The 20,155-nt window shown below is 34.7% G+C and overlaps 1 protein-coding gene across 1 annotated transcript in view; it reads left to right on the forward strand.

Moving 5' to 3' along the window:
- Nucleotides 1–18,545, forward strand: part of PRDM5 (PR/SET domain 5) — an 84,000-nt gene extending 65,455 nt beyond the window's left edge. Inside the window, exons 14-16 of the mRNA XM_065736834.1 lie at nucleotides 1,807–1,892; nucleotides 13,643–13,747; nucleotides 18,140–18,545. Of these exons, the coding sequence (XP_065592906.1) occupies nucleotides 1,807–1,892; nucleotides 13,643–13,747; nucleotides 18,140–18,304 (356 nt within the window). The 3' untranslated portion in view covers nucleotides 18,305–18,545. The remainder of the gene's footprint in view (nucleotides 1–1,806; nucleotides 1,893–13,642; nucleotides 13,748–18,139) is intronic.
- The last annotated feature ends 1,610 nt before the right edge of the window (nucleotides 18,546–20,155 follow it).

Below are 20,155 nucleotides of genomic sequence, written 5' to 3' on the forward strand. Positions count from 1 at the left end.
AGTTTCAGACAAGCTCAAAACCATCTCTTGAATGTAGAATGATTTCTATTTAAAGCAGGGGACAGGCAGAGTGAGGGAGGAAGGGTCAACACTCATCTACTTACCAATTTAAAAAGCTTTAACTTCTACATTCAAAAGTCCTAAAACATAAAAATGTCTGCTGAATTAATTATTTGAACACTGACAACTGTTGGACAGTTTGAAAGTCTGAGGCATGGATTGAAATCATCAAGGGTCATAAGAGAGAGTTGTATTTCAAACTACTCAATGAAAACACAGCTATGACACAGCAATTGTTATTTAAAAGAAATGCAAATTCACATAACTTTGCTTACGGACAAAGTACAAAGAGAAAAATATTTTTATTTCATAGTTATTTCACTACAAATATTTGTGGCTGTCATTTGTGGCTGTCTGTACAATAAGAAAAGAGAAAATAACAGAATATTCTACTAAAGAGATTTTGTATCCTCTTACTTAAATAATCATCTAATCTCAACTCTCCTAAAATCTCTGCGTACCCTGCAACTCTCTGTAGTTTTTAGGAGCACTGTTGACTATCAGTCAGCTTTATTGTGTTCACAACTGGGCCTTCTGAAGAGATGTTTCTGTAAGGTGTCTCCATTACGTTATGATCCTTTTACATATTGTTCACAGGAAAGAAAACATCCTTTATTTTCCCTCTGAATAACCAAGGAGGAACAACTGCAGTGGGGAAAAGATGAGAAAAGGGATGAGGCTTCACTTCTCAAGTGAAGATCAGTATCTGTGTTAGAAGGGACTTGTGGAACTTTAAACACTTATCTCTCTTGCTGCTCTTAAACTCTTTTCATTGGAATGAAAGATGTCTGAGGTTTTTAAATTGTGATTAAGTGTTAATAAGTGTTTATCAGGTACTAGAACTATGTTAATTCTCTTTACAAGCTTTACCTGTATTTTCACATAAAGTTTTGTTGCATCTTCAGTATTATGATTTTGTACAGCAGATTCAGATGTGTTAGTAGAACAAGTTATGGTATCTTGATATGTTGATCTGTGTTTTTAGATACATCCTGGTAGGAAAGAAGAGATGAGAGAGTGTGATTGCAGTACATAGCCTAAAGAATTCAAAATCAAAAGATATTTGAGAAATTGCAGAGTGTTAAAATTTCTTGCTTATTATTGATCTATCTTAAAAACTTTTAATTGTGTGATTCTGAATAGCTTTTTATCCACATTACACTGGATTTGGGAAAATCAGGCAAATCATTGCTAAACAACGCTAATTTAACAGAACATTAAACTAAATAGCTTTAAGATACAAGAACTGCAAGGAAGATGCACAAGAACCTCCTGGTTCTGTTTCACTTACAAGTGGTGGCAAAAAAAAAATTGCTTCAATGGAAAAGTAATTAATAGTTTACAGGATAGTTTAGATGTATCATTAAAAAAGAGTGCATTTTATATTTAAATTAGATTCTACCTCCCAGAAAGTGGCTACTTACAGAATGTGGTTTGGACAAAAGCTATAAGAATTTTGTTGTTGTTGTTTAATTGATTTTTTGTTTGTTTTTGTTTTTCTTTGCATAACCAAATCTGGTTAAGACAAAAATAAGCAATGAAGAGTAATACTGTGAACCAGTCCTGCACCTTGCCTTGGTGGACCTTAATTTATGACTTTCCAGGTGCTTATTTCTCTTTTTGTTTGAAATGAGTGTGAAGACAAGGTCAGAAAAAAAAAGCCTTGGTTTGTCAAATAAGCATGGTGCAAAGCCTTCATGTACTGAGGTCACATCTGTAGATTCTGATGCTTTCCTTATTTTTCAGGTGAACGTCCTTACCAGTGTCCTTACTGTGACAAAGCTTTCAGCAAGAATGATGGATTGAAGATGCATATTCGTACCCACACAAGAGTAAGTGTAGCTTACTTGCTTTGGTGGTTTCTTGAGAATTATTCATAAATCACATCTTGGAAAAAGTAAATATTTTGTTTAAACAGAAGTAAGGCTATACTGACCAAGGTATTTCATACTTACCAAAATGAAAATCAAAGATTTAAATCGTTTATTGTAAAATTCTGACTCCTTTAGTGGCCTTCTGTTTTTACTGTGTTTGATGTCTTTTGTTAAAATAATAACAGTATGTTTTTCTTCTTGTAATCTTTGGTTATTTATAAACTAATATTTGTGTTTGTTTCCTGAGAAAGCAATTCTAAAAAGACTTTACCATCCTTTAAACTTCAGTATCCAGTACTTTGATTCTTATTGTTCCCTCCAAATCCAGTCACTGTGAGCATTTGTAGAGGCTGTAGTTTATTAATGGATGACAGACATTAAGCTGGAAAGAATCATAGATTCTTTTGAGTTGGAAGGGACCATTGAAGATCATCTGGTCCAATTCTCCTGCAGCAAACAGACATCTACAGCTAGATTATGTTGCTCAGAGGTGAGGTGAAACCATGGCAACACTCAGCCCTCCTTTCCTTTCTAGCAAAGAGATGGAGAGCTGTCTCGAAACAACTGGATGTGAATTCCCATAGCAAAGGGTGATTTCGGGCAAAGTTAAGGAGGTCTAACAATGTCTATGTTAACTGCCTCCAGCCTACCCTTCTAAGATAAGAAAAAAAAAAAAAAAAAAGCCTAGCTTTTACTGGTAATTCCTTGGGAGATGTTGCTGCTTATGGAAATTTGCCTGGAGGCCAAACCAATTACCTTCATTATCTGTTAGGATATGAGGGGAGTAGAATTTTGTGGTTCCCATATGCAAATCTGCACTCAGAATAGCTTTTTGAGTATGCGAAGATAATATCAAAGCTGCATATTATACTTTCTAGCATTTTACCCAAGTTTTCAGGGCATTAACTGGAGGATCTATATAAAGTTGTAGCTAATGGCCCCCTAACAGAAGTAGTCAGTACTTCGTGCAATGCTTCCTGGTGTTTCATTGAGAATAGACTAGTTCCATGTTGCTTGTTATTTCTCTCTCTTTTCAACTGTTGAATCACTCTAAAAATTGCATTGAAACCTTTTCTATTATTACTGTCTCATTATTTCTTCATAAGGAGAAATTTAATTACCAGGTATGTGACTGGGAGGAGTGGTAGATAAAATCTGCCATGCCATTATAAAAGCCTAATTTTTTCCTGATTTCCTATATAGTTTGAGTAAAGACAGGAAAACCAGCACCCAAACCAACAAACCAAAAAATAAACCAGCTCAAAACCACTAACACCCTATGTAGAAAAATTGAGGAAAAAAAAAAGAGTAAGAATAGAACTTTAGAGCCTGTAATGATGCATCTCTGTTGAATGTAGTGTTTTGCAACAGATGATTCTTTCTTCACGTGCTTGTAAGGCTAGAGATCTTTACAAACATTATCTTCATTGCTTCAAAATGGTAAACAAACTGAAGTGTGTCTACTTAGAATAGAACTGCAAATCCTCTTGTCTTAGGAAATGAAGTATTTCAGTGGAGGAAAGTTGTACAGTTTCTTCTTGATAACTACATTTTTCTGATCGTTGTATATATCAAAATATTTCATAAGTTATTTCAAGTTGTGCTCAATGGAGCACTGAAGAGAGTTGTTCTCAGCTGAGAGTACTTTTGTAGGATGTTTCTTCTCTTAGCTATACTTTGAAGTGTAATTATACACCTTAGTAGAGAATTTGCTCTTTTATTGTTGGCTTTCAGTTACTTGTTACTTGCTACTATCTCTTTTACATCATTTATTGCTTTCATACATTCACATCTCATCACATTTTGCCACTTTTACATATAAGCAGAAAAAATTAAAACCTTTGAAATTTACCATCTGGTTCCAAAATGCTTCCATGAAATAGAAGTGAAAGGCAAGCTGAGAACTTACACAGATGTGAGAATAGGAGGAAAGAGAAAATAATTTGAACTACTTACAAATAATGGAAGAAAAGTTTAACCAATGCTTATTATTTAGTTAATAAGAAAGAGAAAAGTTAAAAAAACAACTTTTGCAGAGTACAGAGGGATTTTTTTAATGTGTGTAGGCGTTATAATCAGAGAAACAGAAATTTCACTGCACTAAGAGGGTAATAAAATCTGATTTAAAATGTATAGAACAATGTGCTGTTACAGTATCCTTACAGAAGGAAGGAGTGAGGTATTCTGTACAGCTCAGTTCATGCCAAATGTGATTTGAGTGTTTCCATGTACTTAGGCTGTAGTGATCATCTATATGGAGTTTATATTTCAATTTTCTTTTTTTTTCCTTTTTCCTATGTGTAAGTGTGCTAAGCAGATGACTGGTAATCTTTGCCATTTCAATAGATGATGAAAAATATGTAGGCAAAACCACAAAATGAATTCTAAAGAATCATGTTATGCTTCTTTTTGCTGTCATGTTGTTTATATTTTACTCTTTTTATGTAGCTTCACAGATAAACTCATTTAGATATAAATGATATTTTTATAAATTTATCCCCATATTTCATTTTTTTCTGAATCAGATATACATTAACTGCTATAGAAGAGGTGGTAATTCTCCAGCATTCTTGCCCATTTAGTCATACTATCCCTTCACTCTAGTTTTGTGGGTGTGACCTAAGACAGTGATTAAAATGGTTTCCTTTACAAGGCAGGTATCTTTACAAGTGTTTATGTAATAATGATAAGCTGGATTGCTAGTTTAGAGCATCTCAGATCTTTAACGAGACATAGAATGAAGTGAAAATTCTGAGATATTGGTGTAAGTCATTTTTGAAGGGTGTACACTCAGTGACACTGTAACCTCTCTCATGTGCTTGGAGTGCTGTGGTGGTCTTCATTCTGGAAATCAGAGGCTATATCTATGATAGCAAGTAGTATTATGCAGTACTTGTTATGTAAAGTGAAAAAATTGAGCCTGAGGTCCTCGTGTTCATATTGTATGTGTTTCAAGGATTTGACTGAGGATTTTGTGTAGTCTCGTCCTTTGATGCAGTAACACCCCCTGGTATGCATCTTCTGGTTTTATTATTTTCCAAAAGGAATACAAATCGTGCAATTCATAACATGTTACATGTTTACAGCAAAGGACAGTAAAAAAAAATCTTGTCTTTTGGCCAGAAAAATTGTGAAGTAGCTTAAATGTAATGATATAAAACAAGGAAAATATAATTGTAGAGATTAAATTTAGATACGTTTTACCGGTGGGATTAAATGCCAAACCTGATCCTGTGGATCAGGGAAGGCTGCTGGAAAAATTGTTTTAGAAAGTTAAGGTCTGACAGCTGCTAAGCTTGGTACAATCTGGGTGGCCACAGGTGTCAGCTCAAACTCTGGAGTAAGCAGGGAAGGTACGCCAAAATTCCTACTGACATTATAAGGAGAAGAAAATACCAATCTCATAATATTAAAATTTCACCGGAGTGCTGATTTGCTTCTTTAAAAGCAGATGTGCCTGATTTGTTTGGTTTTCTTCTTAAAAAGAAATCTTAAAAAGAGCCTAAGAAAACATAATTGAAGAACTAATTGAATTTCTTAATGAAGTTTATAAATTAACTATGTCAGTTTTAAGGAAATATGCATCCATCCTTCTCTATACAATAAAGCTGAACTTTTCCCTAAGGCTATATTCAGTGCTGGACACAATATTATGTAGTCTAAACTTAAACATGGAGAAAATACTGCAATGTAATTGTTATTGTTTAGAAATGTAATAGTTGATAGGTGCCAAGAATTACTGTTGTGTCAAAATGATATTTTCAGTACTTTTGTAAATGTGGATTTGTTATATTGTTTCAGTTAAATATATGGCAGTGATGGAAAACAGAACATGTAGAAGTCATTCCCAAATGCTTTTTCATCATTTGGATAGAATATTTCACATTTATACTTTTAATGTGTAACAGATAGATCTCACTTCTGTAGTTTGCTTAAAAATCTGATTTCTGATGGTTGAAGGATTGCTAGGTTTAATCCTTATTGTACGTTTCTAAGTTAATAGTTGAAAATTAGAGAAATTACAGTGTATTCTTAGCTACATTTCCTTTTTTTTAATGCATAGGTACCTACCAATAAAAAAAAAAAGAGAACATTGAACTACAGTTAAGAAATGTTCAGAAATGTAAGAAATGAACAGATCAGGTGGTAGGCATATTTGTGGTAATTTTGCCACTAACTTTACTTTTCCACACATGAAATGCATGGCCAGCTTTTTCACATGTACACAGACATTAAATGGAACTGGACTGTAGATTGCAATTGATGTGTATTTATGGAAACACAGAATCATAGTTTATCCCAAGTTGAAAGTAACCTGCAGGAATTGAACATCAAATCCAGTTCCTGGCTCAATAATTCCATATTTTTCTATGATTTTAAACTCAACCCTTGAATTCCTAAATTCCACAGTTAATTTTTCAGTGGTAGTTGAGAGAAGTAGTCTGACTGAAGCTTGAATAAATATATCTGGATAGGCTGCAGCCATATGAGTCAATTCAGTGTGAAGATATCCATAGAAGTTAAATACTCCCTGGGTTGAGCTTCAACCCTTCTTAAAAATGGGACTTCACCTAGCCACTGTGATTTTTTGATTATCATCAAGAGTGGCTTGGTGACTACATCAGTCAGTTCCCCTAGAATTCCAGAGTGTATCTAATCAGGACCCTTTGACTTATGGATGTTCAGATTCCTCAGGTGATCACGAACCTGATATTCGCTTACAGAAGGAGCGACATTGCTCCCCCAGTCCCCAGCTTCTGATCCACCTGCTTGAGGAGTGTGTGAAGAGCAGATGCCAGTGAAGATGGAAGCCAAAAAAAAGAAAAAAAAAAGGTCATCTAGAAATAAAATACCATGTTATTGTATCCATTGTCATTGTCCTCTCCTCACCAAAAGGGAAGAAAAAGAAAGCATTGGGTACTAAATATAGTTTTCTGTGAACAATACTGTCTAATTCAATAATATATGAGGTGCTGATTGAATTTTGCATCTTTTTTCATTATTATATTTTCTCTATATTTTCCCATTGGTGTCACGAGTGAATTCCAAATGTCTGTGTGTGCCTGATGACTTTGCCAGTGCTGTATTTTTCATTGCTTACAATATCTCTGTTTGTATACTGAACATAGGAGGATTGGATCCCAATGCAACTATATTTTCGCTCTTACCAAAAGAAAAAGAAAAAAAGTAATGTTGACTAATGATCTTTTTCCCTGGCAGAGGGAGAACGTATCTTTGGTATTGATATTGTTATTCTTCCAAGAGCAGATCAACATCTGTTTGGTTCTCTTCATGGTTGGTTAAATAATCCTGCTTTCTCTAAATCTTAGGGCAGAATTGACTTCAGCAGTTTGAAACAAATGAAAGAAACAAAAAAAGCAAAACTTCACCATTAATTGTAAATAGCAAACAGGTAGAACTACTGTGGAAAGAAAGATGTCAATGGTATAGTGAAGTCCAACTAAGTGCAAATACTAGAGTTTTTGAGGAAATGTGTTTTTTTTACTTACGACAGGCATTTAAATGAAGATGCATGTTTTTAAGTTTGCTTCAGATATTTTAGAAGATTGCAGAATTTTTTCAAAAACCCTAAAAATGAAGTAATAAAGAACTTACCCAACAACAAAAAAATTATTTGCCAGAAGCCGTTGTTTCAATGGCAAGATTACTGTGCCTGCTGTAGCAATTGGAAATATTTTTAAAAGAATTTTACTTCTCAATGGAGGAAGTGTGTATTTCTAAAGTGATTTATTAACTATCTAACTTTCTCTTGTTTACTGAGCTTTAATCATTATAAGATTCAAAGAATTACTGCTTCTGGAGAGTTATAAATTCTCATCAGCCTTTGTATTCCCATGTCTACATTTCTTCATCAATTTAATGCAAGTCTGATAGTTTAAGTGGTCCTTTGTCTGTGGGAGATCTGCTTGCTATGACTTCAAAACCCCCTGCAATTACTAAGAGAGCATCTTGTTAGTGCTTTCACATTTTTCACACTTAAATACAAAACTGGACTCCATTAACTTGCACCATCTGTGATCTGAAGAGACTTAGCTTCTCTTCTCAACAGGGATGTGTTGCTAGTGGTGATGACCTAAAAGAAAGTGTCACTGATGTTTTTTTCCTGACATTAATCAGCTTAATGGTTTGTTTTAAGGGCTGAAGTGTAACTACATAAGCCACCCTTGTTTCAGTAGACACTTTACTGTCTTTTATACTGCACTATTTCTCAATTTCCTACCCTACGATGAAGATGAAAACGAATCTTTTTTAAAAGAATTGACTTTTACATTGCATGTCATGACTTCATTGATAGTGAAACTACCCATCACTGTTTCCTCAATATCAAAAAAACTGTATATTGACACTGGAATTTGCTGAGGCTTAAAGGTCTATTAACACAGCTGTTGTCTCACAGGTCTTTTTATAAAGAGCTACCCACTTGACCTGGCTCCCTCAGCATGATCTGACACTAACTGCTGAGGGGTTTCTAGACCAAGCAGAAGGATCCTTCAGGTTGTCTGTGTCTTCTTATTCATTGCTGTTCTGTTTTACTTTTGGTAGACATTTGCTGTTACCCACAGCCCACCTTGCAGTTTTAGTTGTTTACAGGTATGCATTACGAACCTTGTGTAGGCTACCTCGGGTTGAACTCTTTCCAGGCTCTTATAGTTCTGTGTCTTTAGTTCCCTTTCAGATGGCACTGTTGACTGAAATGGTACCTGTCACCTCCAGTTGGCCAAAGAGCTTCTGAGTGTAGTTTGAGGGGCACATAAACATTAATGATCAGTAATGAATAAAATAAGCTGTTACTGGTGTTAGCAAAAGATTAAAAGCATTTGAAGAAATGGCACATGTGAAGTATAAAATATCTATATCTCAAACTTCCCTGAGTACCTCTGATGGACTTTAGATAATTCTCACAGTAGTCGTTGTCTGTCTCTACTAAATTCTACAGCAAGTCGCACTGCTGATTTTGCTACATTGTTCAGAGTGAGTAAACTTCTGGATTTTCAGGAACCCTGTTTAAGACATCACTTCTTGGTGGCTGCAATCCTGGTTGATTATACTTTAATGTTTTCTGAGTGATCACGTTCGTTTGTTCTAGTCCACATTTTTCCAATCTTGCTAATTTTTTCAACACTTTATTTTTTTAGCACTTGTGTTTCCTTTAACGAGAGTACATCACACCCCTTAAAGTTATATATCCTCTGTTTACTAAGGAACTTGGATTGAAATCTTTTCAAAATTATTCTGGCTTTTCCAAGAAGCTTTGTGTGTGTACTACAATCATGAGTAGCATCCTTATTGTTCATATATTTGCCTCTAGACTCATCTGTTATACAGATATTTTGTATTGTTTCAAGATATTCGAATTTTGTATGTTTCAAGATAGTTTTTATTTTCTATTAATTAAGTAAAATAAGATGTAATATGTTTTTTCTTGTTTCTCTTAGGTGCCCTGACTGTTCAGTTGTCAGCACAAACAAAATTCACATCCAGTACATTGATTATCATGTAATATTTAAAATAGTCGGTGTATTTCACCCTCACATTCTGGTAAACGCTCATGAGTGCTTTGATGTATGAATATGATCTACAAAAAGAAATGAGCAATATGCGAATTTTTGATGGAAGTAAATTAGCTGAATTCAGGAGATTTAAAAAATGAGCACAGTTCAGGATAGCTGTGGTATGTTAAGCATGCTCTGTATGTCAGTTAAAATGTAAGCTCCGAAAAGGATTGTTGAGAGCTGTTTCTGCAGTCCAACAAGTTTACTTTGAGTAGTATAACTGCAATCAGTGTAGAAAATAAATCCAAAAGATAAAGAATAGGGTCTCTTGAGTATGGACTTAGCCCAGTTTTAGCTTGTGCCTGCCATCTTTAAAAGGGTTGCCAGAACTGTTCTTAACTCTTTACACACTTAACTTCGAATCTTGAGTTATATTTTATTTGGAGATACTGTTTTCTGGGTTATGGTTTTTCTTGTTGCTGATGGTGAACTCATGTGATAGTTCCAATTTAAAATGTAAAAGGTTATTTGGAAATGGTTATATCAAAATCATTAATGTTTTTCCTCTGCATTCAAATGTAGCAGTTTTACACAAACAATCACATGCACTAGTGCTAAGTTAATGTATGTAATGTATTTTGTGTATCTTAGGGAGGTACAGTAAGCTACAGCAGCAGCTAGCAGTTCAAATATTCTGCATTTAAATATTTCCATCTGCAGGATGCACTGTACACTTATTCTATCAGTCTTTAAAGGTGGCATCAAATGGCCTTTAAAATTTGTCTTGTTCTCATTTTTTTCCAGTGCAAGGCACAATTTGTGTAGAATCCAAAATAATGATAATTCAGCTATCCAAAGGCAGAGAAGGTGTGTACTGGAGAGAAGATTCTGTTTTATTTATCACAGTTGTTGAAAATTCTCTTTTTTTTTTTTTTAATTTCGTAAACTAAAATCATCAGAGATGAGTGCTTCTACACTAGAGTACCATTTCTACAGAGAAACACTTTCCTAAATTGCAAGTCTCATTTAGGCTCTCCTAGGCCTTTCTTGTCTTTCTTTGTTTAGAGGCATAAATGTTATAAATCCCCATCTATATATTTCTATTTAGACCTAGTATACTTAAAAGAATAATGTTAAATCACTTCAGTATCAACTAAATCCTGCCTCTCAAACTCCGAGGTCTCTTCCTCACTTGCATCATCAAAAAAAGGAAACACGTAGTCCTTTGGCTTTGCTGCCACCATAACCATGGGCTAGCAGATGCCTTTAGTGCAGAGGGTAGATTTATAGTACAAGCAGTTGCTAACTCCTTTGAATTCAAACTCATATGATCGTTCCACTGACTTCCTGTTTTGTTGCCAGTTAGTGGGTTATTCCCTTTTCCAACTTTATTCTAATCTCATCATTGTTCATGTTGTCCTTTTGTGGTGGCATTTCAATTCCTTCAGACTTACTGCCGTGTTTTTAAATACATATATGTGTGTATATATGCGTGTACATAGATATAATGTGCGGGTGTAAAGCAGTCATTATGCTAAGCCAGCATTCCTTGTTATAAAGGTTGCCTTCTCCAAGCATGAGTGTTAATGCAATGGAAATTTGGTGTGAGGGAAAGAAGGAAGAAGAGGAAACAGAAAAAACAAAGACTGTTGTTTTGAAGAAGTTAGTCTATGAAAATGATGTTTCCTTTGAAAGCAATGAAGTGTTTCTCCAGAGAGAAAAACTTAAGGCTAAGTTTTAGTCTGGATAACAGCTTTTTTATTAATATTTATCTCATACTTCTTTAACGGACAGAAATGTGAATGAAGGGCAGCTTAAAGGAGAGAGAGGGCTGATGTGAATCAGAACTGTGTCTGCCAAAGTTAATGGAATATACAGATGTAAGGGAACTAAAATTAGATCAAAGACAGCTTTGGATATGTTTCATGCACTACATATGTGAATTTGAATGTAAATGCCAAGTGAATGAATAGATATGCCTTTTTTTTCCCTGCACTAGAGAATTATTCAGATCAGAGGATAAGTGCATATAACCTCAGGGATGATATTCCAGCCCAGGTTTGTGACTAACTTCCCGATGTTCATAATGCCTTTCTTTCTAAAATGGAGCCTAGGCACTTCTGAAGCTCATTTAACTTTGAAATGATGAAGTTTATCATAAACAAATTAACCCTTCAGTTTCCTGTAGAGCAACATGATAAAAAGGAAGCAACCCTATACTGTTTGCAATAATTTATTTTTTTCAGAGGTGGTTAAAGTATACGCATCATATACTTTACAGTTTTCCCTTTCTGTGGAACAGCCCACACAAAGAAAGGTTGTTTTCTGAGAACTCACAGAAAATGTGGTTTATGTTAAACACAATGCAGAACCAATTAAAGGTGTTGCAATAAACTGCTTTTCGTATGGGTTATCCATATATTTCCTTAAAAATTAATGTTTCATGAAGTCTTCAGGCAGTCAAAAAAATTTTTCCATTACAGAGTTTTTAGTGTAGATGATAATTTAAGATCAGCAGAGATATTTTAAAAGTAATTTATATTATACTCTGTACTGAAGTGTTGAGGAAATTACAAAATTAAGTTAATGTTGAAAAAAAAACCCACAAAGGTGATAAACGTGTAAGGTGAATCTTACAAAGAAATCTTTGTTAAGGTCTTCTGTTAGGCCTATTTAATCATGTGCAGCTGGACACCATATAGTCAGGCTGTCAGCAGACAATTTTGTCTTGCACCAAACTAGAACGTACTTTTTAAATTTCATAGTATGCTGAAATGTAAAATTGATATTGCTAAAGAAACATTTTACCCTGTTCATAGAGCTTCCTGTAACTGCAAGCTGAGACATTTCTTTGACAGAGCCTTTTCTAGGAAACTTTTTGGATGGGTACTCTCATAACTAACAGCAGAACTGAGATCTCTGGATACTGCAAAGAGCTTCTTTTTTCTAAAGAAAGGATTTACCCAGAACAGTGCTGATTGATATTCTGTTTGTTTTATTTGCACAGTTTATGCTGGCAGGATTAAGCAATGTGTAGAGATGTCCTTTCCCTTACACAGGAAGTCAATAACAACAAATTTCTTCATTTTTTAGCTTCAAAGCCTTACCTGAGTTGCTCTTTCTCCCTTAGCATTAGATCTCACAACATCTCCCAAAAGACCATGTAACGTTAATTACTATTATTTGGAAATCCATAGAGTTAACATTTTATTGCCTATTGATTTGCAGTCTTTATTTTCAATTTTACCTAGTAAAAAATCCTTAGTATTTATTTTACCATCTATCCATCTTCTGAATTCAAGCAATATGTAATTAGGGACTGCAAAAAAAAAAAAAAAAAAAATTGAATGAAAGTGGAAGAAGTACAATTGACTGAAAATCAAAGTGCCTCTAGAGCTTCAAAATCATCAGTGGGGCAATGTGTAGTTATGTTCATGTTTAATTACTTAATTTGAATGTTTTCCATGCAGTCTTTTGTAACACTTGTGGAATAAAGGAAGAATTACCTATATATAGGTTTCTATATTAAGAACTTTGAAGAAGAAAATCTCGATGTAAATGGTTTTCCATACATACCTCTAATTATTTAAATATTTGAGGTCAGTGAACTTGCTACTTTTATAACATTGTGTATTACAGTAGCTGCTAACCAATAGTTCTAATAAAAATACAGATGGCTATGTTGCCATCTGTACTTCTGAGATTCTGCACTGAGTTTGTGATTAACCTTCTGTCACCACATTTTTCAAAATAAGCTTTTTGCTTCTACCACAAGCATTTCTCGTACCCCCACTTCTTCCCCTCGCTTCTTCTCTTGCTTAGAAACCTGGTAAAGAATGCGAGGTTTTATAGGCATCTTACTAGTCTTTAAGCTTTTGTGGAGTATGAAGGAAATGCATTGAAATTTTATGTTTTCGTACCTTTCATATTACAAAAAACAGACTTCCAAAATGGCTGGGTTTGACAGACTAGGACAGATAATTAATTTGTAAGTGGGTGTTGAAGTGGAAACTGTCAGGCCACAGCTTTCCCAGCTTTCACTTAATCATCTGAAAGTCATTTTCTGTTGTTTTCACTGACTGTAATCCCTTAGAGAGAATATAAAACTTGCACCATCCAGCATGGAATTCCACTCTTTTAATGACTTGGGTTCTGTGTTGACTCACTTTCACTCACTGTTGTCGTTTCATACAGGAAAAGCCATACCAGTGTTCTGAGTGTAACAAGGCTTTCAGTCAAAAGCGAGGCCTAGATGAACACATGAGAACCCACACCGGAGAGAAGCCGTTTCAGTGTGATGTGAGTTGATCTATCCCTTTGTCTTCCTGATTCAAGTGCCAGAGCAAGGCTTATCTTCAGTAAGAATATGGCCTTGCATCCATTTGCTGTGGCATAAACTTACACTGTATAGGGTCTTTGATTGCCTAGCTCATGAAAGACCATTCTGGTGAATTTTATGTATCCACTGCAGTTGCCAAGAGCATTGCACACTCTTTTTTATGGTTTTGACTCCCATAAGTGCTATTTTCACTGTTCTTAATGCAATTTGTGTGTTGCAAGTTACAAATTCATGCTAGTTGGGTTCCCCTTTGATTGTCTGACAGGTTAATAGTTGGAGAGAGCAGCTTATACAGAAAAAGTTATTACAGGAATTACATAGAATATGAATGCTTCTGATGTTCAATAATACAAATATGAATTTAGAGTTTCTTATTTTTGTTTAATGAAATCTGGTGTGTTATTTTCAATAACTGTCTTTTCTTTGAACAATGAAGAAATCGTAGATGCTGTGTATGTTTGCAATTTTGAAATGTGGAATATTGTATTACAGTTCATAGATCACTGTCAATTACAGCATATCCCATCTTGTATATCATGCATCTCATCACTTCCAGGATGTGTGGGAAGCTTGAGCAGAAACAATTGGCAAGGAATGTCATTCAGAGTTATCAAATACTGGATTTGATATTGTTGTTCTAGGGTTTTGTTGGGGGCATCAGCCCAGGGAATAAAATGAATGCAGGTTCTTTGTTTTGTGATCCCAGCTTTGACTGAATTAGTCACAAGCAAACCACCCGTTTTCAGTTATATCCTAGGTTGTTCAGTCAGAAGAGTTGTAAAAATTTTCACAAATTTTTAAAACTGGATGCAAGGTTAGAATAACCACTTTACATGAAACTTAGAAGATTCTACTAATTGATCTGGCTTTTAACGGCATAGTCTGATATTTCATTAAGACTAGAATTCACTGAATGAAAAATTTCAGATATAGTTTTACTAGCAATTTTACTGATGTCTACAAGTCAGGAGATTTACTGTGTTCTTTTGGGATAATCTTATCCTGGCTATAGGTAGTAACATGAGGATTTCTCTAGTTCAAGATCATCATCAGTAACTCAGTTCTCAGATTACTGTACAGTTTAGCAACTATTGGGCGGCTTGCAGTGTAAGAACAACCTTTCCCACACTTTGGATCCAAGACCTACTGGATCTTGGATACACAGAACGCTTTTTGAGACCAATATGGGGAAGGTTGCTTTGTTTTTTTATTTTTTCTTTCATTAATTTGTAATAGGAACTGCATTTCAACTACATGAAAATATACTTTCCATTTCAACTAATTCTTTAGCCTTCCTCATTAACCAGATAGCACTTTGTTTTCCCAAATCATAATATTTCTTGAAACAGCTGTGATCTGTACCTAGCTGTTATCCTTTCCCAAGAATTCTTATGTTAACTTCACTTACTGCAGATTTTTTTCATAATACTTTAAATTACTATTGTGTTTCACTAAAATCATTCTTCAGCACTCAATTTTGGCCAACTACATACTACAGAGATTGCAGTTTTCAGGATTTTAATGTTGCCACTACTGCTCATTCTTACAATATTCAAGTGCTCAAGTGTTTACAATGCTCTTCTGACTTATGTAATACAGGCTTATGCTACATGTAAAAGTAATCCATATAGCCCATTTGAAGGTGCTGCACTTTCTTTACATGGCCATTTCTTTGTATTATCAGTCATCAAAAGCAATTTTAGAACTTACTTTTAATGAATCAAAGCCTTCACTTTCCACTGATAATAGTGGAAACTGAATATTCCCATTTTAAACTTCTAATATACATCACAAGGGAAAATGAAAACTGAAATAGAGAAACACAGAATATGTATATCCTAGTATATTGGATTTCTGTTCTCTGAAGACCTGCCTTTTTTTTTTTAACTGGAAGGCCAATTGAACTTCAGTTGCCTCAGAGACAAGATATTACTCTTTTGGGGCAGAAAGGTCAAGTGCTACTTATTCTGGTTTATTTCCAGTGCAGTATTTCCCACCACTCTGCCTTTTGTTGACCCTACACTTACTTTTAAACGTCAGTTGTCTCCATCCTCCCTATTCAATCAAAACTTTTATGATTTTGGAGAGAATAATTAGAATTCCAATGCAAATAAGCAAGACAATTGTAAATCTGTAAAGTGTCAGCCTTGCTTGTAAAATTGAATTATAAAACAAACTCCTGAAAAAAGATTATCTGTATGCTTGAGCACAGCACAAGATTTGTCATTACTTTAGGTAATGATCCTGCATTCCCTGTTTTGTTCTTGAAGAGGTCAGGTAGTAAAATATCCTAGAGCCTTGAATCAACAGCAGGACATGTGGTTCTAGATCCAGTTGTTAAGTGAACATTATAGATGAAAAATGTACCATGAAACTGTGCTATAAGCAGTTCATGTTAAAACTCAAGAAATTTGTTTTTAATAATATTTATATGAATACTTTATTTTTAATACTAATAACTTCTGTGGAAATCTCTAAAGCTGATTGGCCTAATGCATCACAAAGAGGTTTATGTTATGTTTGCTCTGTTTCTTAGCCTCTTTTGCTATTGAAAACTTCTGGAGAAAGGTTAATACTGGTCTGAATGGCTCTTAGGCTGGTTCTTTTTGTTCCATGGTTTTATGTTACGACATTTCCTACAGATTCTCCTTCTACTGTGGAATGTTTCTGCAAACTGTCTTCTCTTTTCATATGAATAATATGCAGTCATTACTGAAAATTTTGGAAGTTACCTTAGTGAAAGCTGAATTTGTCATGTTGAACTGTACTTGTTACTATATACTTTTTTTTAAATTTTTTTAATTTTTTTTTTTTTTTTTAATTGTGGGGTGTGTGTAACATGCACAGAATATATGCAGCTTATCTATGTGTATATCCATGACTGGCTTCCTAGCTTCCAGGAAATGTCTGTTTACAAACACATGACACTTGTAACACATTGAAACATGAGAGCAAGCGTGATCGTAATGATTAGGTACATGAGTTCACTTTGTGTTTTTTGTGGAAGAGAAACAGAAAATAGTACTTGACAAAAGCAGTATTAAGACCCAACCAGTGAATGCTGTAAGTAACATTCATCCTCACTTAACAAAGGGTGTCTGTTGCTTGGGGCTGAAAGAGGTAGTTATATGTTTAAGGAAAAAAGTTGGAGAGTTACTGTACAATAGTTCTCTCTGTTACATCATGTCATAAATTCAGAAATGTTCCATTGCTAATGCACATACAATGTTCTTGTCTGAGGAAGAAATATTTTTGATACAAAACTTGCCTCAAGCTATTGCCTTTTCAATGTTCAGTGTATGGTTTTAGCCTTAGCTGGCATTAAATATATATTCTGCAGGTCACAGTTATCTGTTCATATAGTCAAATCTGTTCATGTACCTTGCTTTTAAAAAGAGTAATCCAGCATTTTCATTACTAGTTTGATAACTATGAATTTAAAATTCCATCTTTCATCAGAGAAATTCTGCTGTATTCTCTTGAATTTCCTCTGCATAGGACATGTTTTTGTCTGAAATGAGCCTGGAATTCAAAGATTTCAAGCTTGTGGATGTTCATTTTTATCTAACGATATGACCACTGACTGTTTCATTTGTAAAATCAGGAGCATACATTCAAAAAATATTTTTTACGGGAAATTCATGCCTATAGTATATACCTGGATGGAAGTTGAATGTGACAGCGTAACTACATGATATCAAATAACTTGATGTCTTGCCTACAAATTCTTAAATTTCTTTTCTTTTCTGACTTCTTCTAGCTGAAATTATTTTTAACCTTTCATTTTGACTGCCGTACAGAAATGTGTATAAGCAATGACTGATATAGCATAGCAAGTCCCTTACCCCTCTATCTATTCAAGTGGCCTGGAAAGCATGGAGTATGGAGAAGGAAGGGAGGAAACAGCACAACAGCACGTAATAGAGCAAAGGAATTGTGCTTTAATTTGAAAATATCTTCTTCCTTGGCTAGGCAAAAGAATACTGCAGCAGTTGGGCTTCCTCTATAACTGTTACTAACCATTGTTGCAGCCTTGAGTGCCCCTTCCCTTGAGGTTAAATTGACAGATGCTTATGAGATTTTGGCATAATTTTTTTTTTGTGTCAAGAGAGAAAAGTAACAGTAATGTTACTGGAATACCTCAGTGTTTTGCAGATTGTTAAGGCACAACATTGAAAGTAATAATCTTTGAAGTGTTCTCTGAAGCAGTTATTCTTTTGAAGACAAACTCATTTATTAAGTCTTGCAGGTATGCATAGCTGTGGCTTCAGTGATGTAAAATTAGGAACATTATACATACTTGAAGTTTTAAGATCTCTGTTGCTGTCTTTGTATTGTTGTCTCTGGCCTAGGTTTGTGATTTGTCCTTCAGCCTGAAGAAAATGCTGATTCGACACAAGCTGACTCACAACCCCAATCGACCAATGGCAGAATGCCAGCTTTGCCACAAGAAATTTACAAGAAATGACTACCTCAAAGTGCACATGGAAAATGTTCATGGTGAAACTGACAGCTAATTATGATGTGTGAGAAGAATGGTTCTCATGTTCCAAGGTGTTCCGCTTTATGTGTGTGTACTCCAGACTTTGCGCCTGACTTGTAGGCATAGTCAGGAGAAACAACTGTGTTCACGTTATTTTTCTCACTTTTTTTATATGCTAGTGGGACAAAAACAAAGACATTCACTTGAAACAAAATGTAGCTTGAAAATAAAAAGTTGATGATAAAATTTAGAAAGATTTTATCCTAATTTACAACAAACAAACAAAACATTCACCCAGATTTAAATAAATTTTACTTTCTCAATTACAGCCTTAGAAAGTTATATGGTAGTGATGCTGCCAGGAAATCTTCGAGATCTAAAACTGAACCATTGGCTGTCTGCAACTATTTCTTTATCTAAGCTTCACACTCCATTGTAAATCTTAAAGTGGAAAACAGGCAGAATTTGTCTATGTGATTGATTGCTGATTCTATCCAGACATATTTTATTCTACTCATATAATGCTGTATTTTATTGTGACATGACTTTGTCTCATTTTATTTACAGCTTTCTCATTGCTAGATGGAGCTCATTAACTTGAATAGGTTTTTGAGATGCCAGGACGTATGGACATAGAAACTGTGGAAATGTGTCAACTTAGGTTCTTGACATTGATAGAAGTTTACTGTTCGTGGTTGCATGTAACATGACAGAAGAAAAAAAAAATAGTTCACCTATTATATTCATACTCATCATTGTGACTGGCAAGGCAAGTGGAAAGACTTCCTGAATGAGCAGCTCCAGCTGTCTAGTTAATATGTATTTGATTTCCTAGTGAACAGCTGGTTCCCAGTCTTTTCTTCTTCTAAGTAAGGTGCCCTATTTTTCTTCATCCCATTTAACTACCTTTGTTTTGTTAATCCTGTTAATAAGCATTGGGAAAAAAATACACTTAAGTAACACTGAAATTCTCCTAAATACCAGATTGAGTTGTTGACTGGAGTACAACTTTGGAAAACAGTTTCCACTGACCTATGTATCACAGCTAGATAACTAAGAAATTATCTACAGGAATAGAAAAAATGTAACTTCAGAGAGTGACTGCATGTGAAATTCCTGAGATATTGGCAGTTACTACTAAGACTGTTGCTGGCAAATTTTTCATATTCATTTTAGACCAAGTCTCATAAAATGAACTAATGTTGAAAGATCTTGGTTCTAGTTTTTATGGGAAAAGAATTCAGCATTTCTGAACTGCAGCGGGAACAACTGAATGAACAGTTTAACTTTTTTTTATCTCACTTTCTTCTCAGATTTGTCTGTCATGATGGATTTTCCTCTGAGCACAGCAGCTATAGAAGTAGCAATAGATCTTCCCCGAGTTACATATGGCTGGTTGGACTTTAATGAGTTACAGGCAAGGTTTCTGCAGGCAGAGGTGTAATCTTTAGCTGAATCTGCAAATCAGAAATTAAAACTGTGTCCCCTAGTTTGATATTAAAAAACAATAAGGCAAATTTTGGCAGCAGGCATAGTCTGCCAGACGGTATTGCAATTGTGTAAAATAAGCCTTTGCATTTACATACTGAGGTAAATTTATACGAACAGGGTTCTGAATGAGAATTTCATGTGAAGAACACAGTTAATATAATGTTGTTCCATAACATACCAGTTCAATGTAGAACAAGCAAATTGAATGTCATGCTGGTGTGTGAGAGAAAATTGAATCACTGCATGTTATATATCATGTAATCTTGTTATAATCTCTACCATGTGAAGTTATTAAGTCTATGCTCTTTTTAATTTTAATTAAACATAGAACACTTTTTCCTGTGTTTTAGTAGTTTTTCAGAGTATTAGTTCTGAAGACAAACTGCATGGCTGA

Source organism: Cyrtonyx montezumae, unplaced genomic scaffold (genome assembly GCF_038088225.1).
Source record: "Cyrtonyx montezumae isolate F1298 unplaced genomic scaffold, pur_monq_1.0 scaffold_2, whole genome shotgun sequence".
In the NCBI taxonomy this organism is placed as follows: Eukaryota; Metazoa; Chordata; class Aves; order Galliformes; family Odontophoridae; genus Cyrtonyx; species Cyrtonyx montezumae.